A 22,138-nucleotide genomic window follows, 5' to 3' on the forward strand; every position below is an offset into this window, starting at 1 on the left:
CCCCTTTTAGTAGCAATTACCATGGGGATGCAGACTTTACTCGTACATCACTAATAGAGGCGACTCGGGAAGTTGACAAAAGGAAGACTGTTTTAATATACATTTTTTAAAACGGGGAGAATAACGAACATCCACGCAATCGCTCGATCCTCTTACTACATTTAAGAAGGAACTGAGATTTTATAAGCAATATTAGTCATACATGTCTAACCCACGCGTGTACTAACGTCATCCTGCGTGGCAAACTACAAAAACCTATAAGCTTGAGTGATTGGCTGAGAGAACCTCCAAGTATATGATCCATACTAGTTTAAAAAAAGTGTAACTACCTGATTGGTTAATTAACATCAGATGGGGCAACTAAGCCACCCCTAAAAATGACCACTATGAACATCACTAAATACATGACGTCCAATTTGGTTTACACAACTATAGGACCCCTAAATAGTCCTCTACAATTGGTTGGCACTCTACCCTCCTTCAGTACTTTTCCACCTACGTTAGCAGAAAACAGGCTGGCCATCCAGGTGCTGGCGAGGTCGCCTTAACTTTTGCTCCCCACCAAATGGCATAGCAATCTATCATCACCTCATTGGTGTGTCAATTGGGCTTTTGAAGCTCGTCCTGGGTGGTGTTGGCTCTGGGAAACTTAGGGAGTGAGACGCACTCTGCCTCCGTGCGTAGGTGTTCGTTAGGCAAAGTTTGTATGCAGTACCCTTTGGGAACACTACACACAACTATGACTACAGGTGTAAGCAAACCAACCTTTGGTATAAGTGTGTACTACAGTTTTGGTAGCGTTTTGAGCAGCCAGGCTTATCTCAATAGGGGAATTGTGAGCAGGAGTGGAGCTGCACAGATTCAGTTACAGATTCAGTTACAGGTATTCAAATAAACTCTTACACAAACAATTTTTTATCAGTCAGTTATAAAGCCTTCAGAAGGGTGCAATGGACTAGTAACACACATACTTCAGTACTGTGCACTCTTAAAAAGTAAGTAAAAGGCAAGTTATTAGAACACATACAAATAATCATAAGCAGGGCAAATACTTTCAGATAGCTCTTGGAAGTCAATCAATTCAATAGGCTAAGCCAAAGTCAATAGGCGAAAGTCTTGTTGTAGGATGCAGCACTTCAGGTAAGTACATGGAAAAGTATTTGCACAAGTTCTTAGGAGTCTTTGAGAACAAGAATCAAATGTGGGGCCACAAGCTGATTAGACTTGAGTTGCAGAAGATACTAGCACTACGACAGTAAGAGGTACGTTCTTAGGCTAGTTTTACAGTACCTTACAATGAAGAAAAAGATGCAGCTGATGACTTCTGTTCCTGGCAGTTCCTGCAGATCTCGCTGTTCCTGGGCCTCAGTCGTGGGGACAAGAGGGAGGATGTCGGGGGACTCTAGCACTGAGACAGTCAAAAGCTTGCAACTGGCAAACTTCAATTTCAGTGGCTGTTTAGCATTTCAGCTACCGCGCTGGTAAACGCTGGTCCTGGCTGTCAAGTTGGACTGTCCTTGCTTCTGAGATCCCACAATCTGTCGAGGTGATGAGGTTCGGGGGGGTCGTCAGGCTTGGTCAGTCTGACGTTGTGGGAGTCCGGAGAATATTCCAAACGCTTTAGGTTAGCTTACAAGCTACGCACACAATCTGGTTGTCCTCTCCCTGGCTCTAAGGTTTCCTGCCACACTCTGAGGAAATGCAACCAGCTCCGAGATGGGTGTCCAGGTGGCTTACTTGGGAGTTGATTGGTCCTACCAACTCAAAGGGTGAAGTGGTCCTTGCAGGGCTTCTCCGTCGATGCAAACTTGGCAGTTCAGACCTGCAGCAGGGTTTCATTGGGCAAACCAACGGTCCAGGAGTTGCAGCAGCCGTCCTCTTAAAGCTCTTCTGTACCTTCGTTCCAGTGGTCGACTCTGCCTTCCAAGCCAAGAGACTCTCCTTTTATTCAGTTCTATCCCAGCCTAGCTGCCACTCACCCAGCAGGGTGGCTGTCCTTGCCGGACAGTCAGCCAGCCAATTATCAGTGCATTTGCGTCACCAGTTTCGGGCACCTCCCACACTTCCTGCCTACCCCAGAGACACTGGAGCCAGAGGCGGTCTTCACTCCTGAAGCCCGCCAAAGGCGAATGAACAAAGACCAAAGCTGGTTTGGCGCACAGAGAAAATCTCAAAGGACCTTTCCACAAAGAAATGGCGAAAAAAGACCAGACCTGTTGTAACAAAGGACGCTTTGGCGCCATCTTGAAAAACATGGCTCCCGCGATTTAATGGTACCGGAGTTACGAATAGTTTGCGGTCTGGAAAATGGTAGTTCGTTGTAAAACCACTGCCACCAGCCGTGCTGAGAGGAAAGGGTAGCATTTGACTGCTACATGAGTATCTAGACACACAGGATACTAAGTAACCCCTCCAGCATTCTATTGTAAGATAGGGTGTGCAGGGTCTAGGAATTTAAAAGACTTGTAAAGTCAATTTCACTTACTGTCTCTGGGAAACAGTTTGAGGTTGCTGTGTGACACAAAGAAAAGATGATGCCTATGGAGTTGTCTAAAACTCCACAATCGAAGAACACAAGATTTATTCAAAATACATGAGTGGGGGGAAAAAAGGCTCCTACTCTCACCAGATTAAAAAAAAAATCAAGTCCTCAAAATCCAGCAAAGTTGCTGGGGGTCTCTAAGGTGAAGGGGGAATTGGCACATTTTTGAGAATTCTCCCTAACAGTGTGACCATCTCGTTCATCCAACTTCATGCTTCCATGTAACTAGAGACCAAAGAATTGTGCCTTTTCTTGCATGTAATATCTTTTTTTAATAGGCCTCTGACGTCTTCCTATGTTCATGCCCTCTAAACAGGAGTCTTGTTCTTTCACGCGATTTTGTAGCCACTGTCGGTTAACTCCAGTTTGAGACCTTGGCTGCTTTGGCTCGTCCAGCCCTCGCCTTCTGAAATTCACTTGTAATTCAATTTGCTTTTTAACTGTGACATTCTGTAAATGAGGCTTTTTTTTTTGTTGTTGTCCAACCTACTATAATACGTAGTGGAATCATCCATAGTTCTCTCATTCCTATATATGTATACGTTGGCGCTTGCCACAATCTATTCATTATAAGCTTAAGGCTAGCTTCACAATTACTTTGCTGCTTGCGTTTCTTTTGCTTCTGTACATGTGTAAAATAACTTGATATGTTAATCTGTTTCTGTGGCATAAGGTTCACCTTGATCCCAAGATGTCACTTATCCTTGATACTTTCTTGATGCCTTATAGAATGTCTGCATTCTCTGGTCACGGCATCTCCTCTATGTACGTCATCTCCTGCTCCGTGTGACATATAATGGCAATTGTTAGTAATGTTACCATTCATCCTTGCCACTTATAGGCGCTGTTTCTTCGGGGATTTCATTCAAATGGCTATCATATTTTCTTGTATGCAGATATGGATTTCTCAATGGGTACCTTGCCTCCCAGCTTCTTAGGTACTGGCACTTTCACTGGTACTGGACAGAGTCCATACCCTGCTCTTTGTCGATTCAACTGTTCTGTGTATGTCGCATACTCTGGTTTCCAGCATAAAGGTAAAAGGGGCGGGGCGGGGCGGGACGGTTGAGGTTGAGGTGGGGGTGGGGGTGGGGGTGGGAGGGGGTACTTGGCTCGTCCTCTACATCTGGCTGCAAGACAAAGAGCTGCAGAGTTCTGGACTCCTCCCATGCTCGCTCCCTTTAGACCTTCTTGAGCCTGGGTGGGGTTGTCCGGCATCTCCTGCCGAAGTTGTGAATCACACAAAGGAATTTTCCACCCTGTTGGGCAGGGGAAAGACTAATGAGGGACAAGAAGAGGGAAAATAGAAAAATAATGACAACGGTGGAGGGGGGGGGGCAGCCTTTTACTAAGACTGGCGTCTTGTACTGTCTCAGTTGGATGGTTTTATTTTGAGCCCTTAGTAACTGAAAAAATGGCCTAACAAGACCTTGTTGGCAAGTGCCTTGAAACAACCTTATTTGCACACTTGGCTCGTTACAAAACACCTGCTGGCTAAAAATGTCTGTTCCAATACTGGAATCATTGTTATTGCGTAGTATTTTTAGGTATGAGAACTATCTAGGTTTAACATCCTAGAGTCCAGAAAGCTGCTGTGGTTCTTTGTGCCCACTGCATGGAAAGTGTGGGGTAGTTAGGGCCTCGGGGGAGTGGGTGTTTGTAGGTATGTTGCCGTGATCTCACCAGAATTTGGAAGGCACAAAGTCCTCTTTTGGGGTGTAAAAAGGTACTTTTGGAGGGTAAAGGGATTTGACAAAACGAGTGGGGTTGAGCTTGCTGTGAAAGGGCAGATAACTTTTGTAAGGTGCTACCTACATGTGAATCTCTGTAGGCTGTTATGTATGTAGTAACGATGTCTGAGCATGTGTAGATCACTCGGACGGTGAATGGGGTGTCATAACAGATTAATGTTGATTGACTAATGTGCACTTATTGTAACTTGGGCAGTGACTTGTTTTCAGTGTCTAGCAAACTGTTGGTGGTCTAAGATTTCATCAGCCTTTCACAGCCTAATGTTCCTGAAACTGATTTATAGATTTTGTTTTTTTTCCATAACTAAGGGCGCTGCTTTTTTCTTTTTTTCTCAAACCACACAGGAAATTATACAGAATACTAGTTCTAGTTTTGTCAGTTTTCCTTGCTATTAATTTAGTCTAACCACTTTTAGTGACTTTCTTTTTCTGGTCTTTCTTGCCATGCTTTCAGTCCCAGAATGCATTGCTTGGGAACTCTCTGTTGCTCCAGAACCATGCATGGACACAGCTCTTGCAGAACAAGGAAAACCAGGCCCATCTACAAGTGAGTTCTTAGTGGGTACTTTGCACTTGATGTTGGTGTGCTGTGAAACGTTTTGGGCAGGATATGCTATCCATTTAATGGCCATTTGTGGAACCTGACCACTTTATTGATGCAAGTTGCAGAATTGCTCATGGGAAAGATGGGTCACTAATACTGGTCTGATTTATATTGTATTCCACTTGTTTTTTTTAAGTTTCAGGCTAGTTTCCACCTAGCCTGAAATGGGATGGAGTCCAAACTCAGCCCAATTTTTTCTTTCTTTATTGCAGCACTGCAAATGTAACTGGGACGGGGGAGATTTTAGAACTGATTGGGTGGGTACTTTGGGTTTGAAATAACTGGAGATTGTTTTTTAATTTCTCTTGAGCCAACATTTCCTTTATCGTTTCTGTTGTCGTTTTTTATTAAAGTTTTAAAGTATATGGTCCTTGGTAGCCCATAAGACATCTAGGACAGTGGAACTCTTTCACCCCATTATTGCCCAAGTGTACTATCGCCTTATTTGTTTTTGATAGGCTAGTGGTAGTTGTAATTTAGTTTTTGCTTAACTAGTGGTAAAAGCCGACGGGCCCAATGTATCTCTTTGGTATCCATTGAGGGAGTAATGTATTCCTACCCCTGACATTTTTGGTTTCTTGGAAATTCTTGTATAGGGGGACCTATGAAGCAGGCCTGAAATGGCCATTATTCTCGTATGGGTACCTTCGATGCCAGCCAATGTTAGTAGTTCTGACTGGTATAGAGTCCTTGGGCATGCCCTTGCACTAACTATTTGAGTGGTGTTTTTTTTTTTAAAAAAAAAAATTATTTTTAGGGCTGACCTGTTGGCTAGTGTTGGATTCGATTTTCATGTGTATGCTAAATCTCCTTCACTTGTGAGACGCCAGGCACTTTTTTGATGGACTTGTGGATACATTTTCTCAGTTCTTGGGCGAGTAGGAACCTTTTTCCCCACTCACCCTTTTTTTTTTAACTCTTTCCATGGAAGTAATTTCTGACTCGGCCCTACTTTATTTTTGGAATCCTACTTTCCTATAGCTTTTTGGGCATCAACGTTTATTATTGCAGCACACAGCACTTTCTGTGTAGTGTTGCTGGGTAACCATTTTGGGCTTCCATTATTTTTTTCTTGGGTCCTTGTGTGAATAAATTGTCCCAAGTGTAGAAGGATATGTTATCCTTTTTACACTCCCAATTATGGGGTCAGACCCCACCTTTTGTGGAGTTCTGAGGGGATCCACTGTATCCCTTTTCTCATTGCTTCTGTAATATTTCTGTTAGTCACAAGCATACCTATATGGCTAGTGGCGGTGGTTGTGTTTAGCCCATTTTTGTGTCATGTCTACTCGCAGGCTGTCCACCTAGCAGCTGTAATGTACAGACGGGTCATCCATCTAGAATGATGACAGTAGTATTTGTTTTGCCATTTTTTAGTGTGCTCGTAATTTCTTGGCCCTTCTGTTGTCCTGGAAGGCGGGGGGGTGGCGGGGGCACGGGCGGTTCTGGTTTGATTTATCTTTGGAGTATCGGCGGGCTACACAAAGGGTTCCCGCCAGAGTCTAGCTAGGAAATGAGGGAGAGAGGGAGGAGTCATGCCTGTCTGGAACCAGTCCTCTCCCCCCCCCCCCCCCAGTTTGAATGCAGCAGATGTGCTAATTGGCTGGGTTCATGGATAAATTGCCTGGCTCTGGAAGCTGAAGGTAAGTCTAACACTGGAGCTGAATCCCATGAGGAAGAGATGACTCTAGCTGATACCAGCGACTGGAGATGCCTGCTGTGTAACTGCTACATGTGCTGTCCACTTCTTCCATTCTGCAGAGTGTTGGGTAAGAATTGATGTAGTGCATTCTCAGTGTTGCTACACTTATCTGCTAGTATTAAGTAACCCACCTTTTTGGTTCCTACCGTTAATAATACATTATCATAACACATAAGAACGGTATTGGAGAACACAGTTCAAAAGTAGATAAGTAAATCCTCTTGTGAGTTTTTGGTGAAACTGTCTGTCCCTAAAAAGGACACCTTGTCCCTACCCCACGGAGTCTCTCCCTAGGAGACTGATGATGCACCGCCTATCTAAAAGGATAGCCGAAAGAAATCTCCCTATCCAACATATGGTCATCGAAATGCCTTACAAAGACCCATCACCAGATGTCTTTTTCCGAGTGTCATGGGCTTATCCTCTCATCTGGAATTTCTCACAGTACAGCAGCCAGCACTTGCACTCTTCTGTTGTCCCATGTAGGAAACCTGATATTTTATAGTATTGTATGTATGTTGGATAGGGAGATAGGCGGTACACCAGCTGTCTCCTATGGAGTCTCATTTGGGTAGGGACATGGTGTCCTTTTTCTTAAACCAAGTTTATTTTTGGATCCAAGGCATACAGGTAAATTCAACATAACATTTGCCATCAGTTATTATTTAGGTTCTGCGTCTTACTTGTGTTCATACCCTAAAGTTTCTAGAAGTTCGCTTTTGCCTTCAAAGATTTTCAGTTTTCAATTTGTCCCCCCCACCTTCCCCTTCCCTCATCTCCCCCCCCCCCCGCCCCACAAACTTCTCCCCCACAACTTTTACCCTATAGAGTTCAGTAGATTTAGGATCTTATCCTGACATTTGAGTCCCGGCGTCTTTACGTCTGGTCGGTCTCAGATGACATGCGTGTTCCGGAGTAGGTGGGGTTTGAAGAATTGGGCTTCTCTGTGCCGCACCTGTTCATGGAATGGGTTCCAGATAGTTAAGAACTTTAGATATTTTCCGGAGCACATATCTTCTCCATAGCCATTACTCCCCAGACCTGATCCACCACCATACTGAGGTCTGGCCCCCTTTGTTTTTCCAGTTTTGTGCAAGGGTCATTCTTGCTGCTGATAACGGGTGAGTAATGAGCATAGCTGTCGTTCCTGACATTGCGTATTTACCTTCTATGGGGCCTCCTAAGAGAATTGTTTTCGGCGATCTCGGCAATTCAACCCCAGAAATGTCCTTTGTGGCTTAGTATTTCATTCCAGTAGGCCACGGCTTTGGGGCATGTCCACCACATATGGAATAGGTCTCCCTTCTCACTGCAGTTCCTCCAGCAGTTCGAGTATGACTTTGTGATTTTATGAATGCGGTTCAGGGACATATACCATCTGAGGCATAGTTTGTAAGCTGATTCTTTTATCCTAGTGCATCTGGAGGTGCCGTGTGCACGTACCCATATTTGGTTCCATTCCTCCTGTTAGCGGCTCTTGCATGTCTTTCCCAGTTCATTTTGTATGTGAGATTGTCAGTCGGTTGATCGTTGGAGAGCAGTCTGTAGAATTTGGTGACCCCCTTCGCTGTGTTGCCTTCCTGCTGAGTTCTAGGCCTGATGGCATTCTCGTGTCCGCTCTCTTCACCGTTGGGTGGGTTATCATTGCCTTATTTGTGCGTGTCTATAGCGCTCATTTTCTCCTATATTGAATTTCTGCTGACAGTCTGTGAAGAGTAATGAAGAGCCGTCTTTGTACATGTCTTTCAGGCACATAGTCTCGGCCCCTGATCATCCTGCCCAATACTTTTGTTGAAGACCCGGTGTGATATCTGGGTTGCGCATCAGCAGCGTATATGGGCCCATTCCGCTCGGTATGTGTTTCTTTTTTCGGGCTTTGTCCCAGCTTTGCAGGGACCATTTGGTCATTTCTAATGGTGCGCCCCTGCTCTCTAGATTTATTATTATGGGGGGCTAATGAGGCTGATTGTTCGATTCTACACCATCCCTTATGGGTCTCTGGTTTTGCCCACCACAGAATTGGTGCTAGTTGTGCTGCTAAGATGTACCTGTCCATTTCTGGACCTCCCAGGCCGCCCAGGAGCAGGGACGCATTAGGATTCGTTTCAGGATACTGGGTTTCTTACCGTGCCATATAAATTTAAATATTGCGTTTTGTAACTCTCGGATTTTGGCTGGCGGTATAGGGTGTCTTTTTAGGGACACTGTATGTGTTTCACCAAATTCAGAAGAGGATGGACTTATCTACTTTTTGAATTGTGTTCTCCAATACTGTTATGTGCTACGAGCGTGACTGAGCAGCTAGGCCTAGCTCAAGAGGTGTAAATGAGAGCTGTAGAGCTGTAGCAGTGAAATTCGCATATATACAAGTAAGCAAGTAACACTTAAACTCAAGGTTTCAGATATGTAACAATCAAATATAATTTTAAATACTTTTTCCAGAATCAGCATAAGTTAGTTGACTCTTGATTTCTGCACACTTCTACACCCAGAGGTGACTTCATTCACAAGGACAGTAATGGCATTTATATATCACTAGTTATACTTTGCAGATTTTGAGTTTGCATAAGGGAAAGATTAAACAGGTTCTCAGGGAATGTTAAAGGACATTTGTACCATGCACTATCGCCACTGGAGTGGTCCCCTGGCGGCTCTGAAAAGGGGAAAGGGAGGGCGAGTTAGTGGGAGGAAGCTGGAAAAGTGCAAGAGAACAGTGGTGTGCTGTAGGCAGCCTCAGCTCAGGTGGTCCATTGGCTGGGCCTGGGGTGTTAAAGGAGAGTATACTTCAATCCAAGATGCCTTGGCCATTAAAACTAAACTATTACAAAACAAAATTATCTCCAAAAGAAACCTCTTGGCTGACAAACACTCCACGGCCAACCAGATCTCCACGATTATAGAAAATACCGCCCCCCTCTTCAACTTCACACCAGTCTCTCATGATACAGTACTTAATACTATAGCGAAACTTAAAGCGTCCAACTGCAAAGGAGATAACTTTCCAGCACACCTAATTAAACTCTGTGCCCCCACTCTCACGCCTATAATCACTAACTTTGTAAACACCTCCTTCTCCACAAATCAGGTCCCAGTCAGCATTAAAGTGGCTTGGGTCACCCCTCTACTAAAAAAGCCCACACTAGACCCACTAGTGCCCACAAACTACTGGCCCATAACGACTGTCCCATTCTTACTTAAAATCATTGATAAAATAGCCTACAACCAACTTCAAACTCACCTAGAACAAAATAACCTGCTAGGAGCCAGACAATCAGGCTTTAGGCCTAATCACAGTACTGAGACAGCCCTCCTGGATCTTAAAATCCAAATACTGTATTAGAGATTCAGGCAAACTAGCCACACTACTGCTACTGGACCTATCAGCAGCATTCGACTTGGTAGATCATGACAAACTATGCAACACTCTAAAAAAAAAATATATTTTAATCTTTCCAACAACGCCACACACTGGATCAAATCCTTTCTCACTGACCGTACATCCAGAGTTGCCATTGGAAACTTTGCAGCGGACCCCATAATAGTACCCATTGGAGTCCCCCAGGGATCCTGCCTCTCCCCCACCCTCTATAATGCATATACTAAACTTGTATTCTCAGCCTTAGACGATATTGGGGTCATTTACACCAATTTCGCAGATGACACACAGATCCTCATCCCCATTACAGGCAACTACACCCAAGACACCCTCACCATTAATAACGTTTACTCCATAATCCAAAACTGGATGGCCCTGAACAGTCTCTGCCTAAAGGATGAGAAAACGGAGGTCCTCATGGTGGGTTCCCAAAAAAGAATAAGCACCCTCCACCCGGACTACTCTCACATTAATATCGATGGTACCCGGATCCCAGTACTTAAACAAGTCAAAATGTTAGGTGTCTACATTGATGCCAACCTGTCCATGCATAAACCAATAGCAGCCCTTTCCTCGTCCACAGCCTACACAGCAAAACCTATTGCACTCAGTCGCCAATTTCTCACCCCTGTAAATTGCATCACCCTGGCTAGAGCCCTAATCCTAACAAAACTAGATTACTGTAACGTCCTCTTCCTAGGAACTTCCAAAACCAATTTAAACAACATCCAATTACTACAGAATAAAGCCCTCAGAGCGGCTTTAGGGATAAAGAAATCTGAACATATATCCAGCACTAGAAGAGAAAACCACTGGCTGCCAATTGAAGCAAGGATCATATTCCAAACCCTTAGTATCGTCTACAAATGTACCACCAACAAAGCGCCCAGCTACCTCAACAACTCCATTAAAAAAAGTCATGTAAGTCGCTGAGACCTAATAATCTGGCCCTCTTAGAAGTTCCTCAGTACAAATACAGCAGAGCAGGAGGAAGTAGTTTCAAAGTTCTAGCCCCTTCGCACTGGAACGCACTACCTCCGAGTATCAAAAATGAGGATTCCTTACGAAAATTCAAAAAAGCATTGAAAACCTGGTTATTCAGTAAATATTAACCGCTCAAGCCCTACCCTCCCATGACCAACTAAACTGCTTAGGGCAGCCGCTGTACTGCAAATAAGGCTGAAACAAAATGGCAAGGGCTAACTGACCAATTGGAATCTGGTATATGACTACATGATATCTTGTAACCTATGTATAAAGAAAAATGTATTCTTTGTAATGTAACTGCAACATTGTAATAATGAGTTTAACTCTCCTGTATCTTTTGCCGTGATACCCTAGGGTCTGGGTGAGTAACAAATGTAATAAATAAAATAATCTTCCAATGAAGTCTAGACCAGCCTTTCCCAGCAATAAGTCTAAAACAAGTTACCACCAATGAGGGACAAAAATCAAAGTCAGTGGACTAGAGTCTTCAGCCAGTACCGCCAAAGTCGATTGGAGCAGTCACTTCTTGGAGAAAGTCTTTTACAAAGTTTGGTATATAAAATCTAAAGTAATGCAATGCCCAACTGAGAAGAACACAGCTAAAACGCCACTGGGGTAAGTACCCCAAATCTAAACAGTATCTCTGTTCAGAAGATTGGTCTGGCTGGAAGGACTGCCAGCCACTCGGGACTAGTTGTATTCAGGCATTCCTAGAGACAAAGGACAGGGGAGTTTCGGGATCCTCCCTCACATCCTGCCTTTCCAAACCCACTGGAGCCAGAGGCAGGCTTCAGGCTGAAACCCCGAAAGGCAAATCAAACTAAGGGCTCCTTGCTGGGAATGGCATGTCTAGATCTCATTTGAAGATTTGTGTTCTCACCTAAACTGAGAACCTGTTTAGCCTTGTTCCTTCCTTAAACCTTTCCTTTCTGCAACCTCAATCTGCAAAGTGTGTTCAGTGTGATGGATAAATGTTGTTACGGTCCTTGTGAATGAAGTCCCCTCAAGGTGTAGGAAGTGTGTAAAAAGCATCTCTAAAGAGTATCCACTAACTTGTGCTGATCCTGAAAAGTATAAAGTATATTTACCTTGTTACACAAATTGCCTTTTTAACAAATGCTTACCTGTTCACAAAATAATTATAAAAACCTAAGTGTTACTTGGTTGGCTGTATTTACAAATTCCATTGTTACAGCTCCCATTTACCCCTCTTGAGATAGGCCTGGCTGCTCAGGCACACTACCAACTTGTCGTACAGACCTATACCAAAAGGTGGGTTACCTAATACCAAGCAGATACTTGTTGTGTAGGCTCAATGTTACTACACCAATTCTTACCTAACCAGGCCCAAGGCTGGAACGCATATAGGTAGCCTTTTGTGAAGGCCCTGAACACATTAACTACGAAGCGAATACTTATTTCAGAAGATATAGTCAGGAACTTTGTCTTCAACTGAAACGTATCCTTTCCTGACCTAACTACAGCTAGCACCTAGACCAAAAGGGTCCATCTTCTGCCTCTGAGAAAACTAAACTCATGCTATAGACTAGGGAAGGACTTTATAAGGATTCTGCCCTGAAAGCATACTTGCTAAAGAAGTTAATGGGGTAACTGTATCTTTTTGAAAAGCAGTTAGAAAGTGTAATTTGTTTTGCTAACTTTGAATGGTCCCTCCCCACGTCTGAAAAGTAATCCGTATTGGTACTATTTTTTTTTTAGTATTAACTGAATGGGTGTAAAAGCTCACCAAGAAGGTTTACCTGCCTTGAAATACATTGTCTTAGTGTACCAATGGGGTTTGCTTTCCCTGCTTTGATTTATACAGGGCTAAAACGGACTTGGAGTTGATACTTAGCCATGAGTTGCTGGTAGCCCCTCTTAAAAGTATATAGGACTTAGATAGCTGCTACTCATCTAAACTTGTAACCATGGCTTGTGCTACACTGAGTTGCTTTGGTGCTATTCTAAAATGGTTTAATAAAGTTCTTATCTTAGAAACTATTTTCTGATGCTTGTTAATCTGCTTAGAATGACATGCTGTGAAGTCAGACATCCAGTGGTCACCGCAGAGTATTAATCTTGTCTTGCGAGAATCAAAAGGGGACGTCGACATGGACGTGACTGTAAAGCCACCCCCAACGTGACGTGTAGTGTACCCAAAATCCCTCAAGCGTCAAAGTCCCACAGATTGGTTTTTTCCACCCAGCATACTGGTCGTACAGAGACATTAATTGTCCCATTGACCTTTGGTCGAAAATATTACATTATTTTTTAAGTTCACCCTGACCGTCCTTCCTATCGACGGCTGTTCCAGATCTCTGCCGAAACGTCCAGACCTTTGCCGGATGGTGATCCAGTCAGCGTTGCCGACCACGTGGCCGGGCCAGCCGGCCTACACAGTAGGAGGGTGGGGTCGGGTTGGACATTTCTTCAAAATCTGAGAATGGCTTTCACTTTCCTTTCTTTCTTCTTTGGTGTTCGTCACTTTCCCTATCCTCAGATACGGAGAGGACTCCATTTAGGTTTTGCCCCATTTGCATGGGCAAATTTCCTTGGAGAGATGAGCATAAACGGTGTAACCGTTGTTTGCCCCTCGATCAAGATGAAAAAGGTTGTGCAGCTTGCAAGCTCCTCCATCCGAAGACCTTGAAGGAGCACCGTGTCAAGCGGTGGACGGCCAACGCCATGTCTAAGGCCGAGTCAAGTTTTCCCGCTGCCGCAACAGTCGAGTGCGACGAAGGCATCAAGGACGAGGGGGCCTCTGACTCTGAGGTTGTTGACCTTTCGGCGGAGTGCTACCGCTACGTGTCTGTCCCTGGCCCCGCCAGGCACGGCTCAGGCACTGCTATGGGGACTGTACACCCCGGCGACAAAGACTAACACTTTCAACTCACTAAACACACAAACCCCGGCCAGTTTTCAATGAAGTCGAAGCAGTCCACAGCGCCAACGGGCACACTAAGGTTCGGCCGTGCACGCTGACCGTCTGGATCAGCAATCCTCCCCGCAGATGCGCCTAGCGACCGGGCACTCGAAAGTTAAGGCGCTCCCCCCAATATTAAAATAAATCAGAGATGCATCGTAAGAAGGCGTCCGGCAACAAGGCCCTGCTTCCGCCGAAGGCTGTACAACCACAGGCCCAGGCTGCGTATCTTCCTACTGCGGGTGACGTTACCGAAAGCATTGCGAGAATTGTTTTGGCGGACGCTCAGAAGCGTCAGTCAAGGGATCCGGCAATGACCATGGGAAAGCCCAAGGATTCCTCCAAATCCAAAGATAGGCTGAAGGAAATACCGGAAACCGCCGTGAAGACTAAGGAGAAGCACAGGGGCACGCAAATCTGTCGGTCCCCCGGGACGAGTTTTCAGAAGGCGAAGAAGGTATTCCTTCGCCGTTGAGACACAAATCTCAACGTTTAGCATCAGAGGATGGCTGTCAAGAGCCCTTTCCACCTCTAGACCCCTCCTAGGTCTTCTGTTTGGACTAGGAAAACATTTGCAAATTGTATGGAGAGGCTTGATGGGTTTGGAACCCTCTCAGAGCAATCCACCCCTAAAAGACCACAGGAAGAAGCCCTTTTGAACCCTGTGGCTAAATTTCCAAGACGAGGATGTGTACAATTACAACCTCCCTGAGGAGGAGGTTCCTGCAGCCATTCATGACGATCACTTGATTGACTTGGTGGACATGTAGGACCCTGTAGAGGGGTGGGAAGAAAACCCGGATATGGGTGACCCTCAGCCTTGGCAGTCCCCAAATCCTTCTCCAGATCCTGATGCCTTGTGTTTGGATTCCCCACAGACCACTCCCACTAGACAGCCCTCTCCCGTGGACGATCAAATGACGTTTAACGCCATGTTGCGCAAAGCGGCATAACATTTCAAGATCGCCACCAATGAAGCTGTTCCTGAGGCTGACTTTGTGGAGGACATTCTTAAAGAGAAACCACCGGCCAGCCCGCTATTCCTCATAACTCAATTAGAGTGTCTGGCTCCCTCGTTATCAACACCTGCACTCACAAGAGCAGTTAATCCAAGGATTGGAAAGCTATTTCGGCTTCCCCCTCTGATCCCCTTTATATCAGGTCACTCCACCCTAGACTCACTGGTGGTGACCACAAGAAAAAGGGCAGGGGTACCCCTGTCAACCGGGCATGCACCCCCCTGACAAAGTGTAAAAGACTCTACGCCCTAGGGAAGAGGGTCACAGCTGCAGCAGCCTTTTCTACGTGCATTGCTAACAATACTACCTTGTTAGCCAGCTACGTGGACGCTCAATGGGCCATGTTACAGGAAGGCCTGCAGGAGGTTCCTGAACCGTTACGCACTCGTCATCTCTACACGGTAACGGAGGGCAGACAAACCAAAGTATACTCAAGAACACTTTGAATTCCGCTGAGACAGTGGGTCGATCGTTGTCTGAGGGCACCCTCCTAAAGACATGTGGCTAAGAAATTCTGGGTTCAAGCCAGAAACACATGCGTCACTTATTAATAAACCCTTGGAAGAATCCAACCTATTTGGAAGATCGGTCGACTAAGGTCTCGAGACCGCAAAGGAGCACGACATCCTGAAAACGCTAGATCAAATCACACAAGCCCTCCACAAGGCGAGGAACTGGGTCCAGACACCTTTTTTGTGGCCAATGCTTACCTCAAAACTAATACACCTTGGGAAACAATTGGTCTTCTCCACAAGGAACCAGCGGATACACCACCCTGTATCCCCAAAGGGGGTCGGCGTTGTGGGAAAGGTAGGGGCCGTAACTCTACCCCCCCGGAGGCACCCCGGCCTCCAGTTCAAAATGAAGATCCGGTTCCCCTCCCATGCCTCCCTGATCGGGGGCCGGCTAACATCATTCCTTCAGTCATGGGAGGGGATAACTACAGGCCAGTGAGTGCTAAAGAACGTGGCACACAGGTACTGTATAGAGTTCGGCCGGTCCCCAACATTCAGACCTCCGCACGCAAGACTGACGCCAGACCATATGCGTATCCTTCAGGAAGTCGAGACACTACGAGAAAAGGAAGCCATAGAGGTCGTTCCTCTTTCATAGGTAAACCAAGGTATTTATTCAGTGTACTTCCTTGTACCCAAAAAGGATCTCACCATGCACCCTGTATTAGATCTGCGCCCAGCGACCAGATCTGTTAAGCCACAAGTTCTGCATGGTCACTCTGCAGGAAGCATTTCCCCTGCTCTCAAAGGGGATTACATGGCAACACTGGACATGAAAGATGCATACTTTCTTATTTCAATGTTGCCGGCGCACAGAAAATACCTCAGATTCATGATACAAGACAAACGCTATCAATTCAAGGTGCTACCTTTGGGCATAGCCTCCGCACCAAGGGTATTTACAAAGGTACTAGCGGTGGCAGTAGCAAACTTGTGCAGGCACTCCATCCCGGTTTATCCTTACCTCGACGATTGGCTGAGAACAGTGGACTCTTACGAAACCTGTCTGTCAAATATCCAAAGAATAGATCTTTTATTCGGTCTGGGATTCTCCATCGAGAAGAAATGTAGCCTAGACCCCAGTCAGGTCAAGCAGTTCCTAGGGGCTCTAATTGGAACAAAGGACGGCCTTGTCTTCCCCTCCAACGAGAGGGTCCAAAACATGCTGTTTCAAATCCCTCAATATGTAGCCAGTCAAGAGGTGACGGTACGCAAGGCTATGCGACTGTTAGGAATGATGGCGTCATGTATGTATTTGGTTCCTCACACGCGCTTGCTTCCAATGTAGGAGTGGCTCAACAGCCAGTGGTGTCAAGCCAGCGGACAATGGGACGATCCAGTGGTTGTCTCGCCAGCCCTCGTTCTCTCGCTACGGTGTAGTCGAGGGAGAACCTCTCGAAAGGGAGGCCACTCACTACTACAGATGCATTTCTCACAGGGTAGGGCACTCACCTGCTTCAACACAGCGCACAGAGTTTGGTCGTCGGACATAGCATCCAACCACATAAACCCGTTGGCACTGTTAGCGGTATTCAAAGCACTGAAAGCTTTTCAAACTCAACTGCAGGGAAAGACCGTCATGATCCTCAGACAGCACCACGGCATTGTACGATCTGTACAAACAAGGGGGCAGTCACTCGCCAGGGCTGTCCAAACTGTCCCAGAACAATTGGAAGTGGGCTCTCAAACAGTACATGTTTCTGCTGTCTCAACATGTTCCAGGGGAACTCAGTCTTCTGGTAGACGTTCTCAGCAGAGATTTCCCACTACCAATAGAGTACAAATGGTGGTTACACAAAGTCATCATCTCCATTTTCTTTCCAGAAATCGACTTGTTAGCAACTCTGGAGAATGATCAATGCCAAGATTACGCCTCCAGGTACCCCCAAAACTGTGGCGAGGGGAACAGACTGGATAACATGGTCAAGGAAATTTGTTTACGCCGCCCACCCCTCCTTCTCAACAAGATAGTGCACAAGATGCACCAGGAACCAGTCGCAATGATATTTGTGGCCCCATGTGTGCCCACCAACCCTGGTTCGCTTATCTGATGTCTCTATCGCCTCCAATGACTGCCTTGCCCGTACAACATGTCGCAAGACAAATGGGAGACACTTCACCCATGCTCGCAGGCATTGAACTTGGCGGCCTGGCTCTTGAAGTCAGGAGTTTTGGCACCTACAACTCCCTCAGGAGTATGGACAAACTCGGGGAGGCACTCGGTATTGCTAGTCCAGTAAGTGGAAGCGTTTTGTCAACTGCAACAGAGCATCAACCCCATTGACTGCTCTCCTACACATCGTTTTGTTCCGGAGTCATTTACTTGACTCAGGCCTGGCCTTTAACTCTCTAAAGATTCACTTACCTGCTCCTTCAGCCTACACTACATCACAACAGAAGGTGTTGTGGTGGAAGATACCAGTTATTAAGGCTTTCATGGAAGGAGTAAAGAGAATTCACCCTCCCATTTCTAACCCATCTCCCGGATGGGACCTGAACGTGGTGTTGGCTAGACTTATGAAGTCTCCCTTTGAGCCCAAGCATAGAGCAAGTCTCAAAGATCTCACCTACAAGACAGCCTTTTTAATAGCTATTACTTCCATTAGGAGAGTAAGTGAACTAAAAGCGCTCTGTTCTAGACCCTTTTTAACAGTTCAGAGATGGTGGTTCTGCGCACTCACCCTAGGTTTGAGTTTAAATTCTTTTCAAAGTTCCATGTGAACCAATCCATAGAACTACCAACGTTCTTTCAGAACCCCTCAAACCTGGGAGAAAGAAGCCTGCACACACTTGATGTACGCAGAACAGTCATGTTTTACATGGAAAGACCTCGACCAGTAAGAAAACAAATCAGTTTTTCGTTGCAGTGGCAGCAGGTAGAGAAGGTGATCCGGTCTCAATCTACTATCTCTAGATGGATTGTCAAATGCATCACTCCGTTTCTCTCGTTAAGAGAGAACTGCCCTTCAAGCCAAGAGCTCATTCTACTCTAGTCAATGGGGCTTCCATAGCATTCATTGCAATTGTTCCCCCTAGAGTCCATTTGCAAAGCGGCAACCTGGAGTTCTGTACACACCTTTACAGGGGACAAGCGGTACCAGGACATCTTTTCACTACTGTTCCTTCTCACATCCCACTCCCAACTCTGGGTACTGCTCGCTTGTCTATGCACAGCATGTGATTCTAAGCAGATTAACAAGCATCAGAAGACATGCATTACTTACTGAAAAAGCATTTCTGATGATTGGATCTGCTTAGATTCACATGCACCCACCCTTCCTCCCCGCTCTGATGGAAGGAACATAGACTTCTTTCTAGTTTCTCTTTAATGTACTCACGTTGGTCATAGGCACCCTCATGGCAGAAAAAATACAATTGGAGGGACCTCGACGCGTGAGTGATTTTGGGTACACTACACTTCACGTTGGGGATAGTGTTGGTCACACCCATGTCGACGTCCCCTTCTGATTCTCGAAAGACAAGATGCAATACTCTGTGGTGACCACTGGATGTCGGACTATATGCATAGCAAGAGTCATGTCCCTGTCGCTCTGCATAAGAACGACAAAGGGAAGTCTCAGACTAAATCTTGGCAGCCAAACTTAAAGCCGGCATCACATCGAGCATTCCCGATGCAATGAAAAATCGTAGAGCTTTGACGAGTCGAGAACAGAGTCCAAATGTGGTTCAGTTGAAGCACAAGGCGCTGGAGACGTTGACACCAAAATCAAGATCGACACTGGCTAAAAGGGCACCAGTTTTGAAGCAGTGTCTTTGATTGTAAGGCAGAGTCGACCACTGGACGAAGGAACCAAAGAAGATCTTGAAGACAACCATTGCAGCACGGTTTTCCTGGTGAAACCCTGCTGCTGTGCCTACTTGCCATTTTCTAATCGACAGAAGCCCCTGCAAGGACGACCTCTTCTCCCTTTGATTTGGTGGGACCAATCGACTCAACAGTAAGCCACCTGGATACTCACCTCAGAGCTGGTTGAATGCAGGAAACCGTAGAACCAGGGAGACACCAGTTTGTGTGCTTGACTTACAGCCACCGGAATCAAAGTTTTGCCAGTTGCAAGCTGCTTTGCCCTTCCCAGTGAAAGAGTCCCTCTTTGTCCTCCCTCTTGTCCCCACGACTGAGGCCCAGGAACAGCGAGATCTGCAAGAGCTGCCAGGAACAGAAGTCATCAGCTGCCTCTTTCTTCATTTGTAAGGTACTGTAAAATCAGACTGAGATTACTTGCCTCACGTTGAAAGTGCTTGAAACTTTCAAAACACACAGGCCTAATCGGCTTGTGACCCAACATTCTTCTGGCTACAAACTACTCCTAAGAACTTGTGCAGAGACTTTTCCATTTAACCACCAGAACTGCTTTATCTTATCCAAGACTTTAGCCCATTGACTTTGGCCTAGACTATTGAATTAACTATTCTGGTGAACTCTAAATATTTGCACTGTCTAAAAGTATATTTGTAACTTTTTTTTTTTATTTGCTTCTATCAATTCAATGATTTTGCAAAAGCGAAATGATCAGATCTTTCCATGTTTCTTTTGTTCTTTCTTCCCAAGCTTAGTTCAACTTGAAGTTAGAAGTTTGGACTTTGAAGTTTCACTCTAGGACTAAGTCTGAGTGGGTTTCACATTCAGTTTGAGACTTTCGGTAAACTGGGAATGGCTTCGTCTGGCCCCTCTGATTTGCGTAAACAAGTCTCTAGGGCGTTCTTTAGTATTTTGGCAGTTGCCAGGGTCCAAGTTGTCCTCGATCCGCTCATCAGTAGATTCCACCAGACCTTTTCTTCATACAAGGAGTCGGGGTCGATCAGCGGTCTCAGGTAAGCGCTTCTCCACTTTATTGTTTTGGGGCAATGCAGAAGGTGTTTTGTTTCTGGCTCTCGCTCTGATCCACACAATCGGCAGAGGTTTGTTTGCGATTGACCTCTGATAGCCCTTATTTCGTTTGTCGGAAGTAAGTTCATTGTCCACCCTTTACACCATGCACGGTTGGTCATCTTAACACTTTGTGACTGTGGAGAAAGGGCATTGTGGCGAGTGACTTGCAATGTAATGTTTGCTCGAGTTGCAATACTCTGGACTGCCCTAAATGCTTTATACTTGGTGTTTGTTGGGCAGTTTCCTCAGGTTCCCTCTAGTGGCCAGCAGGGCTTTTCTCATCGTTGGCTCAATCTCACATGCTTATAAGGATATTCTTTGACTATGCCTCTTAAAGATTCTATTGTCTTTACAGAAACCAGGCATTCTGGGAGACTCTCCTGTTGGCCCCTTGCAGCACAATGCCATGGGGCTGCCCACTCCACCACCTTCTCAGCCTGGAATGAAACTCATTGGAGACATGGCGACAGGTGACACCTTTTTTATTTATTTTTGATTTTTGTTCCTGATTTCTTTGACAGTTTTTCCACAATGTATTGTACAAAAGTTGGTGGTAACTTATTCTTTAAAGCAGTTTGTGCCACATTCCAAATCATATTATTTGTATCTTGAGCGTCTGTCTCTTAATGTATGTTATCCCTGCTAGTAAGAAGTGGACTGTTTATAGTATAAGAAACCTGAGGCCATCGACACATTTACTCCCCCCTAGGTCCTCTTCTCAGGTGGGCAGGGAAAGGCGTTCACTTTTAGATACTGACCCTAGGGGTGGAGGAGCGAGGGTGGATTACCTGGGTGGAGGTTACTTGGGGATGAGATGTTGTCAGGCGAGACGCGGTAACCCACGTTTCCAATTGAGGAGCCCTCTAACCCAGAGGCAGTTAAGGGATAGTGCTACCCCCTATGCCACTGATCTAGGAAAGGCCAGGACATATCACCAATCTAGAAGCACCAGAAAGACGGTAAAGAAAATAAGGTTCACGGGTGAGGTAGGTGAGACATGGTATCCCCCCTTTATTGAAAGCCAACTTGGCTTTTATGAGCTATTGTGAAACATCTACTAATTTTCCCACAATTTGACAGTACTGGGATGAGGCAGAGGCGAATGGGAGTAGTGAACACTAGTCACTAATTTCATCACCTTGGTACTGAGACAAGGAAGATGCCTGCAGAGTGCTGTGAAGGTCAGGCATGTCCCTCTAAATAAGACGTCCAATTCAGAACCATCACCTTCAGTCTATTGAGGTGTTGCCAGTGTATGAGAGAGTACATTTGAAGCCGAGAAGGTGGTGTGGTGCGAATGAAAGCTGTGGCAGACCGTAGCTGAGGCAGTAGACTCGGAGACCACGACCCGTGTGCAGGTGGAGTGAGATCTAGAGATTGGTCTACGAGAGAGGGATCTTTGATGCAGAGGTCGCGCAGCGGGAAATGGTGCCGGTAGGCCCATTTCCACGCAAATAAAGACTTATAATTGCTTGTCGGCTCCGGGTGTTTGTCGAACACGGGAATGTACTAGGGACGAGTGTCCTTTAGGAGCAGTTGGAGTCACAGGAGGCTGGGCAGTTACCTGGCGTATTAACCAAGAAGACCGCGTTGGGAATGGAAGAGAGCAGAAGAACCAGTGAGCTTCTTTAAGAAGGGAAAGCCTGGGGTCGCACTGTACGCATTTGTTGGTTCAGAATAACATTGTAGCAAGTGCATTTTTGTGAACAAAGTCCTTTTCATGGTTGAGCCAATCCTTCAATTAAGCAAACTAATGTGATAAAGTACAAAGTATCTATGCCTTAATGAACCAGTTAACATACTTGGAAAGTGAAAGACACGTTAAGAA

At 45.6% G+C, this 22,138-nt stretch overlaps 1 protein-coding gene across 3 annotated transcripts in view; it reads left to right on the forward strand.

Annotated features, from left to right (window-relative positions):
* The window catches only part of RAVER1 (ribonucleoprotein, PTB binding 1), a 402,256-nt gene that overhangs the window by 116,133 nt on the left and 263,985 nt on the right, over positions 1-22,138 (forward strand). For 2 of the 3 annotated variants that reach the window (XM_069604092.1, XM_069604091.1), the window contains exons 7-8: positions 4,748-4,840; positions 20,666-20,780. In XM_069604092.1, the coding sequence (XP_069460193.1) occupies positions 4,748-4,840; positions 20,666-20,780 (208 nt within the window). The remainder of the gene's footprint in view (positions 1-4,747; positions 4,841-20,665; positions 20,781-22,138) is intronic. The other variant, XM_069604093.1, reaches the window with a different exon arrangement.

This window comes from Ambystoma mexicanum, chromosome 3q, assembly GCF_040938575.1.
Source record: "Ambystoma mexicanum isolate Mex_15411 chromosome 3q, UKY_AmexF1_1, whole genome shotgun sequence".
Lineage (NCBI taxonomy): Eukaryota > Metazoa > Chordata > Amphibia > Caudata > Ambystomatidae > Ambystoma > Ambystoma mexicanum.